Below are 16,835 nucleotides of genomic sequence, written 5' to 3'. Positions count from 1 at the left end.
GGAATGAGTGTCTTCTTCAGAAGAAGGCCAGAGAATTGTGTCATAGCCTGCTTCAGGGGAGAAAGGAGGGTGGGAGAAAGTTCGAGAGTAACCTTTTTGCTTCTGTTTTCCAAATACCATGGTGTCATATTTGGGGGTACGGCATCCTGAACCCCATCAGAACCAAAATGATTCCTAGTTTCTGGCTTGAATGGTTTTATGGACTGTTAGGCCCTTTAGTGACCTGGGAAAGATTGGGGGAGGGAGCAGAGAGGAGCAGGTTTAAGGAGAGAAAACAAGAGTTTGGTTTTGTGCTCGTTAAGTTTGAGGTGTGTGAGAGACATCGCGTGAGATGCTTGCAGGATGGTGCTCAGAGGACAGGCTGGCGGAGACACAGCTCTCAAAGGGGTAGGTTGCCAGGGGTTGAGGGGGGGGGGATAGGCAAAGAACAGAAGATGTTTAGGGCAGTGAAACTATTCTGTATGACACTATGATGGTGGATACATATCCTTATACATTTGTCAAAACCCACAGAATGTACAACACCAAGAGTGAGCCCTAGGGGCCAGCCCGTGGCTCACTCGGGAGAGTGCGGTGCTGATAACACTAAGGCCACGGGTTCGGATCCCATATAGGGATGGCCGGTTAGCTCACTGGGTGAGTGTGGTGCTGACAACACCAAGTCAAGGGTTAAGATCCCCTTACCCGTCATCTTTTAAAAAAAAATAAAAATAAAGTCTATTAAAAACAGGTGGTGCAGAGGGCAGATATGCTGGGGACAGGCAACAAGGATAAGGAGGGGACAGGCTCAGAACTAAGAAAGCCAAGGTGTGCTGGGGGTGGGCAGAGCAGGGAACTACAGAGCATAAAGGAGCATCACGGTGGGCTATCACATGGCAGGTGCTCACGTGAGCCTGTGAGGTGAGTCTTTTCACACAGGGACACTTGCACTCTGAAAGCAAAACAATCCACAGGGGTTTGAATAAGGAAACTCAGGTCCCTCTGTCTCTCTGCTGCCTGCCTTGGAGGTGACCAATGGCACTGCATAGGTCGGTCGTGCAGGAGAATGCTGGGGGAAGGTCAGAGAGGCTCCGCTTTGAGACTTCCTCTTCCCAGAACTCAGGAGAGAGCTGAATCCAGGGCTCCTCTTCAATGGGAAAAGAAGAAGGAAAAAAAAAAAAAAAAAGAATGCTTTTTGCCATGGAGAGAGGAAGAACTCGGCAAAAGCTAGAGTAACATTTGCCATCTCTAATTGCAGCCCAGCTACCAGAATGTTAACTTGCGGTCCCAGGGAGGTATTTTCCCAATCATCATAAAAGGGAGCATATATCTTTTCATTTGCCTTCCCCTCAACTAGGTCCAAACTTTTTTCTACCAAACTCAAAAGGGAGAATTTCAGTTATTTTCTACTCTTTTGGTAATGAGGACAAGGCTAGTTTGTCTCTTTCTTTTAGGGGAACAATCCGTGTCCTTGTTGTGACAGCCAGAGAAAGCTGAATAAAAAGATGTTATTTCCAGAATGAGAATGGAAAGAACATCTTGGCCATCACGTCAGCCACTTATTCATTCATTCAACAAACTTTCTGAGCCTCTGCCATGCGCCAGGCTCTAGCCGAGCCATTGGCACCACAGACACGAGCAGGCCATGAGTTCTACCCTCAAGAAGTTTACAGTATGGTTAAGACCCAGACAAGGCCACAGAAGATTCCAGTGCCATAGGACCAGAGCAGTGAAAATGAGAAGGGCGTGTGCACAACTTTCTAGGCACCTGGCAGATGGAGCAGCTGGTCAGGGAAGACTTGACAGAACAGCTGCTCACTCCTCTTCAGGCTAATACCAGTGATCAAAACCCAATCATGGTTATTTTCTTGGAATGGACAAATCAGGGACTCTGCCTGTCCTTCCAAGGAAAGTCACTCACCGCAGCCCTAGATTAGCTGGAGGCCACTCACTTTGCAAATTGTAAGAGGCCATTGGAAGGTTCTTGTAGGAAATTCCTTCTGGGCCTCTGGGGCAGAGATTCTAGATTTCATTCCTTTTAAGATAAGTGGCAGAGATGAGCAGACCAGGAAACTGACACATACACTGGAGAGCTCCAGTTTTAATCATTCCTGAGCCAATGAATCCCTGCGTGACTTGAGGTAAGCTATTTAACCACAGGCACCTGCCTCAGCTTCCTGTTCGGTCAAGAGTGGGAAACAGTGAAACTTCATCCCCAGTGGCTGGCAGACCTGGGAACAGGGCTGCTGTGCTGGGCCTTTCTGCTCAGCGTGAGGCAAGCCGTAATGCTCTGCTGCGCACGCCTAAAATGCTGACTTGAAGATTGACTGTTGAATGACTGCGATTTATGGAGATAAAAATTACAAAACGTCCTGGTTTGATTTACATTGAGGGAAAAAGCAAAAAGATGCCTATAAAGTAGTGCATTTTTAAGATAAATGTCAGGCATGATTGAATACAGTCCAAGTTAACTCTTTCCATCTGACAAAGAGAATGTTTTTCAGGGCCGGCCTGTGGCTCACTCGGGAGAGTGCGGTGCTGATAACACCAAGGCCACGGGTTCGGATCCTATATAGGGTATGGCCGGTTTGCTCACTGGCTGAGCGTGGTGCTGACAACACCAAGCCAAGGGTTGAGATCCCCTTACCGGTCATCTTTTAAAAAAAAAAAAAAAAAAGAATGTTTTTCAAAATTGTACCAACCTGTTGCACACCCAACAAGTAGGAAACCGAAATCTGCATCAATCTTAGAAATGGTCAAGACGTCCTTCTAATCATGACTAAAGTCCATTACAGGTAGATGGGGGTCTGATACGATGTGTCTTACCTTTGTAGTCACCCTTGTTTCTCAGTTAGCTTTAAAAGAAAAAAATGACCAGGTTTCCTGAGTAAGAGCATCTCCCCGAGCAGGAGCCTTGAGGCAGAGGAGATTAAGCTGCAGTGAGCAGGCCCGTGTCTTCTCACCTTGCCTGCACGTCCCTCTAACTTCCAGAAGAGGTGAAGTTGAGCCCGTTTGGGGGTCAGTGCATGTGCAAATGCCTCACCCCTCACTCCTGCATGACAGGAGGAAAAGGAACTTCATCACTTTGAGAAAAATGAGATGTATTCAAAGCCTGTGCCAGTTGTTTGAAAATATAGTATGTCTGCTTATGGGCAAAAATAACTTTTATTTAGCACTTACTCTGTGCCTAAGCATTTTGCACGCATCGTCTCATCTAATGCTGTGAGGTAGATGCCATCATGACTCTCGTTTTACACACAGGGACACTGAGGTGTAGAAAAGTGAAGTGACTGACATGTGCTCTACCCTCCAAGACCATAAATGACAGGCCAAAGTTTTAATCCCATGTCCTGGTGGCTCCAGAGCCTGTGCCAGTACCATTAGAGCAGTGGTTTACAACTAGAGATGATTTTGTCCCAGGGGACATTTGGCCATTTCTGGAGACATTTTGGGTTGTCACAACAAATGGGTGCCTTCCTCCCACAAGCTTGGCAGGAAGACAGGAACAGACAGACCCTAGAAAAGGAAAAGAAGGCTGAGAGTAGAGTCAGCAACAATCAGGCAAGCCCCCAAGAGCATTAGCTGCAGGGACAGAACCCACTAGAACTGCTCAGATGAAAGAGTGGAGGACTCCAAAGGACAGCATCCCCCGTCAGGCCCAGGGTGGAGCATTTGCAGATGTTTCACTGAAGGACAGATGGTCATTGCTCCTCCATGTTCTGATCCAGCCCACCTTTTCAGCAGCATCTCCTGTTATGCCCCACTGGGCACCTGATACGTCAACAAACACTGCAGGAGGTGGTACGAGGTTGTGTTGAGAATGGGGGCTCTGCAGTCAGCTTTCAGGGTTTAAATCCTGGCTCCTTCTCTTTCCAGCTGTGGGACTTTGGGCAAATTACTACACCTCCCCAAGCCTCAGTGTTCTCACCTGTGAAATGGGGATGATGAATCAAAAACAGCACCTGTCTCACAGGGTTGTGGAAAGGTTAAGGAAGATGCGGCATTCAACCCAGAGCTTGGCCCCCTAGTAAGTTCTCAATAAATGTTCACTGAGGATAATAATAAGCCAAAGTCACGAAGGTTTATTTCTACTGCCATCTTCCCCCTCACCTGCTTCGATCTTCCCTCCACAAGCAGAATAGAGGGATTTCTCTACGAAGCCCTTCTTGGTCTTTAAAAGCTCAGAGCACTTTACTTGAACTTCTCTTTTATTTAATATAACAAACATTATGTGTCTGCCAACTGTGCTAAATGGCTTTAAAATATTAACTCACTTATTCCTCATAACAACCCTTGGGGGAAATATTAATATCATTCCCATTTTACAGATGAGAAAATATGCCAAGTTAAGTAACTTGCCCAAGGCCACATGTTTGGAAGTGGCAGGGCTGTTTGAACCTGGGCTGTCCACACTCAACCATTATTCCTCTTTCGTGCCCCTTAAAATGTTGGATCTTGGACTTTCGTGGCTTTTTTTCTTTTTATTATCCTGTCTGCATTCCCTAGATACACATGGAGTTTCTCAGGAGTGGGGCCTGAGTGATCCGGTCAATACATGTTTATTAACTGATTAAAAACACAAGTATTGGTAGTTAATGCTGTACCTCACAAATATGTATAATTAGCTGTTTCAATAAAAAATACATATTTAGGAAAACATAATAAAATAAAATAAAATCATATTGTTAATTGATGCAATTTTTATCCAACATCAGAGGGTTCTACCTGGGACCTAAATAGGAAATGTATTAATCTAGAGGATAAAATGGGCTAGGAGCACAGAGGATGGAAGAAATGCATTTGAAACTGAAAGGCAGCAATAGGACAATGGGCTAAATGGAAGGCAGAAATTTACCTTGAACCCTAAATAGGCCCCAGCCAATGAGATGCGACTAAATAATACATCTGAACCTTAAGACGGAAACCTGCACGAGTGAGGTTAAACTACAAGGGAACTCCAATCTGTTCTGTTGCTTTAGTTCTCACTGTGCTTTGCACTATCGTGAAGTTTAGTTATGAACCAGACGGCCTGTGTGCTCGGACTAAACAACTCACACGTGCAACAGGAGAGAGAGGCACCCTCCAGAATACCAGGAGAAAAGGGGAGGGGGGCGCAAAGGACTATGGGCATAAGGAAAAGAGAGCTGTATCCCTTGGCTTTCCTCTGCCCTCTTCCCCCTAACCTTTTCACGACTTGAGCTGTGGCAGCTAAGTATTTAAAAACTGCAGTGTGAGGGAAAAGATGAGAAGACCTGAGTGCAGATGATGTCGTCTCACAAAGTGGCTGTTGAAGGGGTGCGGAGGCTGGACTCAAGCCAGCCACAGACACTGGCTGGCAGGTGTGAAGTCCTACCTCTGCTTTTTTTTTTTTTTAAAAGATGACTGGTAAGGGGATCTTAACCCTTGACTTGGTGTTGTCAGCACCACGCTCACCCAGTGAACTAACTGGCCATCTCTATATAGGATCTCAACCTGTGGCCTTGGTGTTATCAACACCACACTCTCCCGAGTGAGCCACAGGCCAGCCCCCTACCTCTGCTTCTAACCAGCTATGTCACTTTGGGAAGGTTTATCCATCTCTAAAAGTCTCAGTTTTCTTTCCTATTAAATCACTGGGCTAGACTACAGTATATAATTTTGTTGTTAATCCCTATTTGTCTTTTTAAATTGAAGTGAAATTCACATAACATAAAATTAAACCATTTTAAAGTGTACAACTCAGAGGTATTTAGTAAATTCACCATGTTGTACAACCACCACCTCTATCTAGTTCCAAAACATTTTCATTACCTCAAAAGAAAATCCCATACCTGTTAAACACTCAGTCCCCATCTTCCCTCCTCCCAGCACCTGGCAACCACCAGTTTGCTTTCTGTCTCTATGGATTTACCAATTCTAGATGTTTCATTTAAAAGGAAACATACAATATGGGGTCTTTTGTGTCTGGCTTCTTTCATTGAGCATAATGTGTTCAGGGTTCATCTATGTAGAAGTAGTAGTATGTATCAGCACCTCGTTCCTTTTCACGGCTGAATAATATTCCTTTATAGTCTGCAGTAGGATTTTGGGCACCAACATTATGATCCCCTGTCCTTTCCAATCACCTGCTCAACACACACATACTGAGCACCTGTTAAACACAAGGTAGATGCGGAGGGGAAATGGTGGAGAAACGTGTTCCCTCAAATCTTTCCAAAGCAGGGGACCTAGAGTGGCACCTAGTGGTACCTGAAGAGACTTTAGGAAATACACTGCTGGGGGAGTTAGGAGCAAAAACACCCAACATCAAATCCCAACAAGAGAAGTTATTGTCTTTTTTTTTTTTTTTGTCTTTTTCGTGACCGGCAACTCAGCCAGTGAGTGCACCGGCCATTCCTACACAGGATCCGACCCAGCGGCGGGAGCGTCGCCGCGCTCCCAGCGCCGCACTCTCCCCAGTGCGCCACGGCTCGGCCCAAGGTATTGTCTTTTTAATTCTCTCTAAATCCCCCGGATTACATCGAGAAGGTCTCATGGGAGGCTAGGATGTCTCTGACCACCTCTCTCATTCTCACTTTTTGACAAAATGGCTCAGACTTTCAGCAGACAACTGTATCTAGCTGGAATTTAGTAACATTTTGTCTTAATGTGTTTATTTTAAATTACCGTCTGTTTATAGCAAGATATAAGGTTTTTCCATTTTAGTTATTTAACATTTTCCTTCAAGTAAATCATTAAAGTTTTTAAGAAGTAAGTCAATGTAAAGAAAGTGGTGAATAATATTCAGGTGATAATGCAGACTTGAGAAACTGAGTTGGTAATGGGATGACTAGTGTTCGGAAATGACCGACTTACAGGTTGTAATTTGTCACATTTACTGTAAGGCCACCGTGTCATTTTTATCTGTGTTTGATGTACTTATTTCAACATACCATGCTCACCACTGAGCACTTGGCTTTACTAATCGACAAAAAACAAATTTTAAGTTTGTCCCAATTTTGGGAAGAGGCCAAAATGGAAGCCCACACACAATCCCAAAGGTTTTCAAGGCCAACAAAGCCTTCATGTGTCTGACCCACTTAGGTTATAATAATTAATCATAGTTAATTATTAATGCAGACTACAACTGCATCAATAATTAATCCCATTTCATGCAGAAGCCAGAAGGCTCTACCTGGGGCCCAAACAGGAAAGGGATCCTTTCACAGAAATGGTAGAAACAGTAATCCATAAAAGCTTAACAAAAAAATCAGTAGGAAATACGAAAATAAATATCTAGCTCCCGGCCTGGGTTAGTTCTTTTCAGGCTGGGGCGGCAGACAGCAAGAAATCGTCGCTTTCCCAAGCACTCAGCTCCTCAGAAACTATAAAGAGAACTTTCCCCTGAGAGTCCCCAAAAGGCGGGGAGGCGGTGGCTTCTCCCGGCCCCGCCCCTACCGTGCCCCCGCCTCCCTCAGGCCCCGCCCCCCGCGGACCCGCCTCCCTCAGGCCCCGCCCTCCCGCGGACCCGCCTCTCTTCGGGCCCCGCCCTCCCTTCAGGCCCCGCCTCCCCTGCATCTCTGCCAGCCCCGCGGTTCCCGCGCACGCTGAAGATGGCGGCCGCTGTAGGAAGGTTGCTCCGGGCCTCGGTGAGTGGCTGCCACCTAGGGACAGGCGCGGAGACGCAGCGGTGGCCCCGGGAACGTGCTTCCTAGACAGGATCCCGCTTTCCTCGTCCTAGGGGCCGTTCGCCCTCTTTGGAGGGTATCAGAGGGTCTCGGACCCAGAGGCCGCCTCCTCCGGCCCTTGCGCCTGCGCAGTACCGCCCTCCCCCTCCCCGCTCCGAGTCCCTCCTCGCCCGGAGTATCCGGTCCCCAGACCCATCTCCGCCTAAGCACCTGTCCTGGAGGCAGGTGTCCTGGCCCGTAGTCCTGCTTCTGTCACCGACGCTGTGACCTTGGACAAATGACTTCGCCTTTCTGGACCGCCATTTAAGATGGAAAGTGGTGCCTACCTACGTCAAGGCGTTGCTTTGAGCAGCCACTTAAATGCTGGATGGACACGCGCAAAGTGTCAAAGTGACTAACGAAAGGCCCTCTCCTCTCCCCTCCCCCCGCATCCGTCTCCGCTGTTGATGCCCGCTTTTCTCCGGACAAAGCCTATTGCCCTCTTGTTACCCTCCTTTCTCATGGTGGGGTTCCACGCAGGCCCTTCCTCCTTCCCTTGTCATGCTGGACGTTGATGTTGAGCAGACATTTCCCTTGAGCCCTGTCCAAGATTTTCCAGAGGATGAACTTTGCCCTACTTGTTTGTGGGGCTGGAAAGGCCTTGTCTTTTCTGAGGGAGACCTTGACTTGGTAGGACATGCTCAGCAGATAGTGCTGGGGAAAGGATTAAATACACAGGGCCTGGCCAACCCCCCCTGGTTTTTGAACCCTGTGTTGTTTTTAAGAACATAGAATTTTTGATTCTTGAGTCTTTGTGTTATAATTCCCCTCCGCTTTGCAGTCTGGAAGGAGAAGGAAGCAGAAGGGAAAGTTAAGAACATGGAGACTCAATCCATGCTCTTAGGGTTTGGTATTTGGTTCACAGGAACAAGGACAGCTGAGGGCACCACTGGCACAGTGTCTTTTCAGGAAGGCAAGTCCTCAGTCACCATTCCAGAAAAATTTTCTAATGTTAAGTTTCTCTTTCCAGGTTGCCCGACATGTGAACGCTGTTCCTTGGGGCATTTCTGCCTCTGCAGTCCTTAGGCCTGCTGCTTCTGGAAGAACATGCTTGACAAACATGTTGTGGTCTGGTTCTGGTCAAGCAAAGTTTGCCTTTAGCACCAGTAAGTGTTGTTAGACCCAGGTAAAGGAAACACAAATCATCATGTCTGGACAGGGGCTCTGGACTCTGGCTATACATTAGACTCTCCTCTCCTCAGGATCTGTTAAAAACGTAGCACTGCTCCAGTCCCACGCTGGACAACTTAAGTCAGTCCTTTGGGATGAGACCAGAACATCAGTATTTTGTAAAACCTCACCAGGTTATTCTAACGTGCAACCAGGGTTGAGAATCACTGAGGCAAACTGCCCTTGTCTCTGTCACATTTACTTATTGGTTGCCTTATTGTGATCCTCTAATTTGAGGGGCTTGGGGACTGAGGTGGGGAGAGTGTCAGATGCCTTCTAGTCCTGCCATGTATAAAGGGCTGTGAGTGGTGCAGCCTGTGGGGAACTGAGCTGGCCACTCGAGAACCAGACCGATCTAATGGAATCCACCACAGTCTGAGGGAAGCTTAGCTCTTTCTTGAGATTTACACTCCATTCTCTAGGGTGTGTGGGCTTTGCCAAGATCAGCCTCACATAACAAGTGGTATTTGAAAATGCCTCCTTTAGATTTGTCTCACCTTTGAAAAAGCCATGTATTTAATATGCTATGGCTTTGTGGGAATGTACTTTAGCAAGGCCCTTGTTTATGGGTGAAACATTCTAAGAAGTTTTACAATTTTACTACCCTGCAGCTTTAAAATATTTCTAGTAGTGATTTGATGGCACAGGCTTAAAACTTGCCTCCACTAGTCACAAGTCCCCACCCCCAGCAGCTCCTCCTGTTTCTGTTCATGGAAGTCCCAGGCATCTTGACACTGGATCTCTTTTGTCCCTCGTTCCCGGGTAGAAGCAAGTCCTCTCCAGTTTTGACACATCTCTTGGCATCCATTCTTTTCTTTCTGTTTTCTCTGCCTCACCCCTCCCCTCAGTGAGATCACTAAAATCACCTCCTACCATCCATCTCCCCTCCTCCTGCCAGACTAATCTTCCTAAAAACAGTTGTCTCCTTGTGTATCTCCTACATGAAAACCTCCCAGGACTGGCTCATATCTCTTCTGTGAAGAACGGACTCAGCAAGCTGATATTTAAGGACTCTCGTGGCGTGGCCCTCAGCCACGCTTGCCTGCTGTGTCTCCTGCTCAGCTTCTTTCCTTAAACTCACTTCTTTCTGATCAAACTGTGCCACAGGCTATTCCCTGCACATGCCTGCCTCTTCCTCCCTTCCTGCCATTTCCTCCATGCCATTCGCCCTGTCCCGTCTAGACTTGATGAAATCTGAACCGTATTTAGAATCCATTTCCTGTCTCATGTCTTCCTCAATTCTATCCTGCTTCCGTCCTCTCCATCTCTGTCTTCCTCTGTTTAGTTTCTCTACTACTTTGAATTGAGTTTGTGCACAATCTAGAACTATGTGGAAGTAAAAATTGCTGTACCTAAGATGCACAGTTGCACTGACTCTTAAGTGATTTATACTACCTAGCAAATTATACTACTATTTAATTAGTGTGAAGCGTTTAAATAAAATCAGATGGGTGCTTGAGGTAGCAAATGGTAAACTGCATGAACGTGTGGCTTGTTTTTCAGGTTCCTCATACCAAGCTCCTGCTGTCACCCAGCATGCGCCCTATTTTAAGGGTACAGCTGTTGTCAATGGAGAGTTCAAAGAACTAAGCCTTGATGACTTTAAGGGGAAATATTTGGTGCTTTTCTTCTATCCTTTGGATTTGTAAGTGCAGTTTCTGTGATGCTCTCATGTCATTCTGAGCAAGCAAACTCTGCTTGCACACTGCAGTGCCTGTCTCTCATTACTGTTCTCCTCAGGGGAAGGATTCTCTCTGACCCTTTGTCACCAGTGGCCTCGTTGATTGCAGCTGGCATCTGTAACTGATTTTCAAGTGATAAACCTAGGGAGTGTAGTGGCATTCCTTTTAATGGTAGGGTTTTAGAATGGCTCTGTTTTATGTGCTCTGGAGCGGTGGTTCCCTGAGCCAGTCTATGAAGAAGTTTTCACTGGTGTGGAGAAAAATGAGAAAATTCAGGATAATAAAATGAATTTTTTCGTAAAGCTACTTTATTTAAATACAGCTTTTTAATTTCATAGCATGTGCCCTCCCCCCATTTTTTGATATAATTTCTTAAATAGAAAGGTGATAGGAGATAGGTTTTTTTTTTTACTAGAGTAACAGTGAGAATGGTTAACTGTTTTGCCCTTTTCACCCTTAAGCAAATTGAACCAGTTTTTAGATTACTTACTGTTCACATTTTAAATCCGTTTTTAAATTCTCTGATGAGAATTTCTACCCTTTTTTCCCAGCACCTTTGTGTGTCCTACAGAAATTGTTGCTTTTAGTGACAAAGCCAATGAGTTCCACGATGTGAACTGTGAAGTTGTTGCAGTCTCAGTGGATTCCCACTTTAGCCATCTTGCCTGGATAAATACACCAAGGAAGGTATGGCATCGTTTACTTTGCCTTTGCACTTATATGATCTTAAAAACAGAAAAGATCCCAGAAAAGACCAACCTAGAGGTTGTCAAAATATGACTGGTCTGAAATGGGCTATTTGTAAGTCCTTACCTGCTGGCAAAGTCTGTTAAACTCCGTCCATGTTGCTCTTGACGTTGCATGTATATTTCTTGTGCACTACACTTGTGTTTTCTGAAGTATACACAGTAATGGAGACAGGCTCAGCAGGGCAGGGGACATAGCTGGGGCCCATTTCCTCCCCCCTCACTTGTGCTCTCTGTAGATCCCACATCCCCTGCATGGCTTGTGCGACAGTGGTTAGGTTACCTGATTGCACTGTTTTGTGTGGTCAGTATGCTTGCCTAGAAACATGCGCGGAAGAATCAAAAGTTCTAGCCTGTTGCTGGGTTATCAATATCAAATTATTCAAAGTGGTTTTTTATTACTCTTCCATTTTTATGTTTGAGAAATTGGTCTTCACCTGAAAGAATTAGAAAAAGAAAGGTCTATAGTATTAGTTGGCTTTAAATTCTGCCTCTGCCCCTTTCTAGCTGTGACCCGAAGAAAGTTACTTCACCTTTGCGTGCCTCAGTTTCCCATCTGTAAAATGGCAATGATAATAGAATCTACTCCAGGATGGTTGCCAGGAGGAAGTGAGTTAATAGGAAGAATTTAGAGCAGTGCTTGGCCCATTGTTCTTGCTCAGTTACTGTTACCTATTGTCGTTACTGTTGGTCTCAGACATTGTTACTGTAACAGCCAGTCGTGTTTGCATTTTCACTAGAATGGCGGTTTGGGCCACATGAACATCGCACTCTTGTCAGATTTAACTAAACAAATTTCCCGAGACTACGGGGTGCTGTTAGAAGGTCCTGGTCTTGCTCTGAGGTAAGAGCCTGTTTCTTAACAAATTAAAATTGTTTTTCATGTTTGGCATCATCCTATTTCTTAGGCGATTTATATAGACCTTGGCAAAATATTTTTAAAACCAAGATATCCCTAGTTTTAGTCTTTTGATAAGCACTGATGCAATGCCTCCTGCAAGGGTTGGCCGTCTTTCAGAAATGGCTGAGACATGTGTGTCCCCCTCCACCACCATGGCTCTTTCTGAAGAAGGAGGTCTGTGTTTTGACGGTCACACTGCTCCATTCTCCCTGACCATGTGGGAGCCACTTCCATGGGGGCCACGCTCCTGGGAGTGAAGCCATCAGACTGTTTGGAGAAGAGTGACTGGCAGGGTAAGGGACAGACTGCTGGCATGGTGACGGTCTCGTATAAGCCCTGGAATCAAACAGACCTGGGTTTGGGTTTTGTTTTTTTTTTTTAACTCACCTACATAATAGGTATGTGACTTTGGGCTATTTAACCTCTTCGAACCCCAGTTTTCCCATAACTAAAAGAAGGATGTATTTCATAGTTTGGTTTAAATAAAGGTTGGTTTAAAAACAGGTTGGACCCAGCTCACCTGCCCTCTCCTATGACCAACTTCCAGCCTGCTCTCCTTCTGGGTTACACCTGGGATTTTAGCACTGGGCAGCACTTTGGAGCTTTGGACATTTTTTACTTCAAGGAGATTACCATCTTCCTTTAATAAATTAAAGCCTAACTCTTTCAGAATTGGCAATGGTAGGAGAAAGAGTAGTAGCATTCCACCCCCCCCAAGGGCCCCCTACCCTTTGGGGTCTTGCTAGTTTTGCAGTTATCTCCCTATCAGTTTCAATGTCTGGATTACAAAGGTGAGAAGCGGAGTCTGGCTGGTAAGATAAGACTTTCCTTCTAGCACCTGGGCCTTGCTCCATCCCAGCTCTGCCTCTGCTTCTACCTGGCAGACTCCTCCCTGCAGGAGCATGCACCAGCACCAGCACCAGCACCAGTTAGGCCTCCAAGCCCAGACCCCCGAGTGCCAGGCCCGGAGACAGAATTGTTGTACTACTTTTTACTTTATGAGTTTTCTGCAACTTGGCTTTTCCCTGCGTGATTAACACTTGGAATTCTCACTCCCTTTTAAGATGGATTGTTAAAACTTCTGGGTTAAATGTAAGTGCATATATCACAGTGACACCAACATAGAAGATGAACACAGACCCTGTGGTATTGGGGGGGGTCATCTCATTACATTGCTGTCAACTGATGAAAGTGATGGGCTTGGTTTTCTGCTCTGCATAGACTTAGGGTCAGTATATTCTCTCTGCCCAGATTTTCCCATGGGATTTTCCCAAGAATCCACTCATTTAATAAATATTTATTGAATATAGATAAAATACATCTCTGTTCCTTCCCATTTGCTTGTGTTTCTTGCCAAGATTTGATACAGCAGCCCAAAGAATGCTTGCCAAATCACTAATAAGTCTTCACTCTCTCTAGTTCAGTGACTTTCAGATACTGTGTGACATTTGGGGGCACAATTGTGAATTTGTAAATGTGACCATACTGTGTGTTTTCCGTGGTGGCCGGGTTCAGTCCTGCCTTTGTTAAAGCATCTGTCATTAATAAGAGATAGGCTTTTTGTACAATGATGGAGACGCCATATTTTAGCATGTGATAGAGCTAAATTTAACGCATGTTTTATTAAAAGGAGAATTAAAGACATAAAAGGGTATAAGTTAAACTGTTCCTAGTCTGGTACTTGTGAGTCACTAATGAGGATAAATTCTGATGTAGAGGGCTCTTCATAATTGACCCCAATGGAGTCATCAAGCATCTGAGTGTCAATGATCTCCCAGTGGGCCGAAGTGTGGAAGAGACCCTCCGCTTGGTGAAGGCGTTCCAGTTTGTGGAAACCCATGGAGAAGTCTGCCCAGCAAACTGGACACCGGATTCTCCTACAGTAGGTTTTTTTCTCAAAGCAGTGGGACCCTAGCAGAGGGTCGCAGGCCTTCTCTGCCTCGAGGGCTGTTGTTGCAGAATATCTACAAAAGGGAACCTACTTTGGAGCAAGGGTGCAGATGGTGTGCAAAGGGTGAAGCTGTGGGGGGTTGAGGGGGAAGGGATGGAGAAGCAGGGACCAGGCAGGCTGTCAATATAACTTTCATCCATGTGTTTTAAAGGAAACAGAATAATCTTTAAAAATTCAAAGAACTTTATGTTAAAAATTGGAAGCTTTAAACTCACTTTTGAGACTATTATCATAAGGTCACTGTTACACAATTAAATGTTTTTGTATTTTTCAGATCAAGCCAAGTCCAACTGCTTCCAAAGAGTACTTTGAGAAGGTAAATCAGTAGATCATCCAGTGTACCTGGAGCTTCTCACACCAGAAAAGAACCACAGCTGAAACCCACTTTTAGCATTTCAAAGATGTTTATTTATACAAAGCAAAAAAACAATCATGCTTATATTCATAAGTATTACTCTAAACATTTTGTTTTTGTAACACTGGCTAAGGCTCTTTAAACATGGCTAGGTGCTAATATGAGGAGTCATCTGTTGGTAACATCTTGGTGGCTAGCTAGTTTCTACAGAGCACCTAATTCACCTGTTTCTTAGACCATGTCTTCATTGGGTAAATGCTCTTCCTTCTTAGCCTTACTTGAACCTTTGTCTACATCAAAGTAGTACAGCAAGCATTGAAAGCTTCTGATCAAGGGTCCTGAAATTTTCTTCTTGATTTTCTTCATTAAACGGAATTTTCTTTCAAGGTAACAAAGATCATATTTTAGCTTGTTAGCATCAGCAGTGTAACTTAACCCTCAAAATGGATATATATGTGATTGAAACAAATGTGAATCATGTTATGAAAAAACACGGTGGCAAAGTGACTTAACTGATCCCGCATGGTCCCCACCCCTGACGTGTATATTCCATACTGACTATACTCATTTTATTCATTAGCTGACTTAGTATCTACATGCATTTCTAGACATTGATAAGATGTCATTATAAAGGATATTTATTGAATCCAGGGAATGAATTTGAAATCACTGTAATGATTTTCTTTCTTTAAGTCTTCGATGTGAAATACCTAATAAAAAATAAACATATTTTAAAATATTTGCATTTTTAACACCATTAACTGTTGGGTCAGCTTACTCTGGGGCTGTACTTTTCCTTCTCTGATTATATCAACAAACATTTATTGAGCATTTACCTCAGGGGCCACACTCAAGGACCCCAGAGTAGGGGCCAAACACATACAGAAACATTCATTATTTCACCAAATCCTCAAGTGCTACCGTGTGCCAAGCGCTATTTTGGAGGCACAAGAGAGAACAAAGATGACAAACTCCTGTCTTTACGCACTTACATTCTACAGGGGAAACAATAAAAATACAGAGCGTTTGGAAGGAAAACACGGTGGAGTGAGAGGCTAAGGCAGAGAACTGTAGATGTTCTACATAGGGTGGTCGGGGAAGGCCTTAAGGGAGAGTCGGTCTCTCTGGGTCTGTTTTCTCATCTGCAAAATGACAATAATTGTACCTACATCAGGGTTTTGATAATGATCAAGTGAGAAGAAACAAAGAAAGGGAGTTGGGGGTAAGGGACTTGCGGGCAGAGGGCCTGGCGAGTGCAGAGGCCCCAAGGCAAGAGCGGGCTTGGGGTGGGTAAGGGACTGCAGGAGGCCACGTGACTGTAGCTGGGGAAGGGGAGGAATGGAGTAGGGGCCCGGGTGCCTGTGGGCAAGCTGAGGACTTTGCGCTCTGTTCTGGGATGGGGGATGAACGTCAGGAAGATTCTGAAAAGAGTGACTTTGACTTGTTCTGAGAGGATCACTCTGGCTTCTTGTTAAAACTGGACTGTAGAGCTTTGTGATGTACTGGAGGGTAGAGCCAACGGAATGACAGTGTGCTGGCCACTACACTGTGCTACAGGAGGACTCCTGGGGTATAATGGGAACACTGAGGAGGGGGCACTTTGCCCAGCTATGGGGGTCAGCGAAGGCTTCCTGGAAGTGGTGATGAACTCATGAGGGCTATAGGAAACTGAGCCAGGTGAGCTGAGCAAAGGTAGCTTGAAGAAAACCATGAGCTGGTTTCATGTTCCTGGAGGGGCAGGGCAAGGGAGAGACTGGCTGTCCCCGTGTTAATGGCCACTATTGAGCACTTCCCGTGGGCCCAGTGCTGTGTTAGGGTATTTACGTGTTTTATCTCCTTTGATGTCAACAATGCTCTGAGACAGATACAATTATTTTCCTCATTCTACGGATGAGAAAATAGACATGGAGATACAGACTTGACCCAGGTTCACACAACTAATGGTGTGCTGGGTCCCCAGCCCAGGACTCTGGATGTCCCCTGAACACCCTAAGCACCACTTCTGGTTTTCAGGAATTCAAGTGCACACACACAACCCCCACCTTCTCCAGTGCTGGAAGAGGAGGAAAGGAAAGCGTATTTTTTTCTCCAAATGGTCCCTACTTTTGCTGGTACTTAACAGAAGAAACTGGATTTGCCCCAACACTGGAAAAAACTGCTGGAGGATAGTGCCCGGTACCCAGGGCCAGCCTCACGGGCTGGTGGCAGGGGCCCACCCTTGGTTTAATGCTCTGCTGTTGCCTTTTTGAAATGCTCAGTAACTTTTGAATAAGGGCGCCGCGTTTTCACTTTTCACTGAGCTGGCAAGTTACACAGCCGGCCCTGACTGTGGCCAACACCGTGTACCCCGGGCTTCACGGGCAACT

At 45.4% G+C, this 16,835-nt stretch overlaps 1 protein-coding gene across 1 annotated transcript; it reads left to right on the top strand.

Moving 5' to 3' along the window:
• The first annotated feature begins 7,496 nt into the window (after positions 1–7,496).
• On the top strand, positions 7,497–15,206 carry PRDX3 (peroxiredoxin 3). The gene is made up of 7 exons (XM_063102585.1): positions 7,497–7,586; positions 8,635–8,770; positions 10,338–10,479; positions 11,068–11,203; positions 12,003–12,106; positions 13,880–14,045; positions 14,389–15,206. The coding sequence occupies exons 1-7, from the start codon at positions 7,551–7,553 to the stop codon at positions 14,440–14,442; spliced, it is 774 nt and encodes a 257-aa protein (XP_062958655.1). The 5' UTR covers positions 7,497–7,550; the 3' UTR covers positions 14,443–15,206.
• The last annotated feature ends 1,629 nt before the right edge of the window (positions 15,207–16,835 follow it).

This window comes from Cynocephalus volans, chromosome 7 (assembly GCF_027409185.1).
Source record: "Cynocephalus volans isolate mCynVol1 chromosome 7, mCynVol1.pri, whole genome shotgun sequence".
Lineage (NCBI taxonomy): Eukaryota > Metazoa > Chordata > Mammalia > Dermoptera > Cynocephalidae > Cynocephalus > Cynocephalus volans.
Note: the sequence above shows the minus strand (reverse complement) of the source record. Positions and strands in the feature narration are given on the sequence as shown.

Excerpts from the sequence above, each read along its gene's own strand:
- PRDX3 (XM_063102585.1), top strand. The coding sequence starts at position 7,551 with ATGGCGGCCGCTGTAGGAAGGTTGCTCCGGGCCTCG. Across the intron at positions 11,204-12,002 it reads GGATAAATACACCAAGGAAG|AATGGCGGTTTGGGCCACAT; the intron begins GTATGGCATCGT and ends CATTTTCACTAG. Across the intron at positions 14,046-14,388 it reads GGACACCGGATTCTCCTACA|ATCAAGCCAAGTCCAACTGC; the intron begins GTAGGTTTTTTT and ends TGTATTTTTCAG.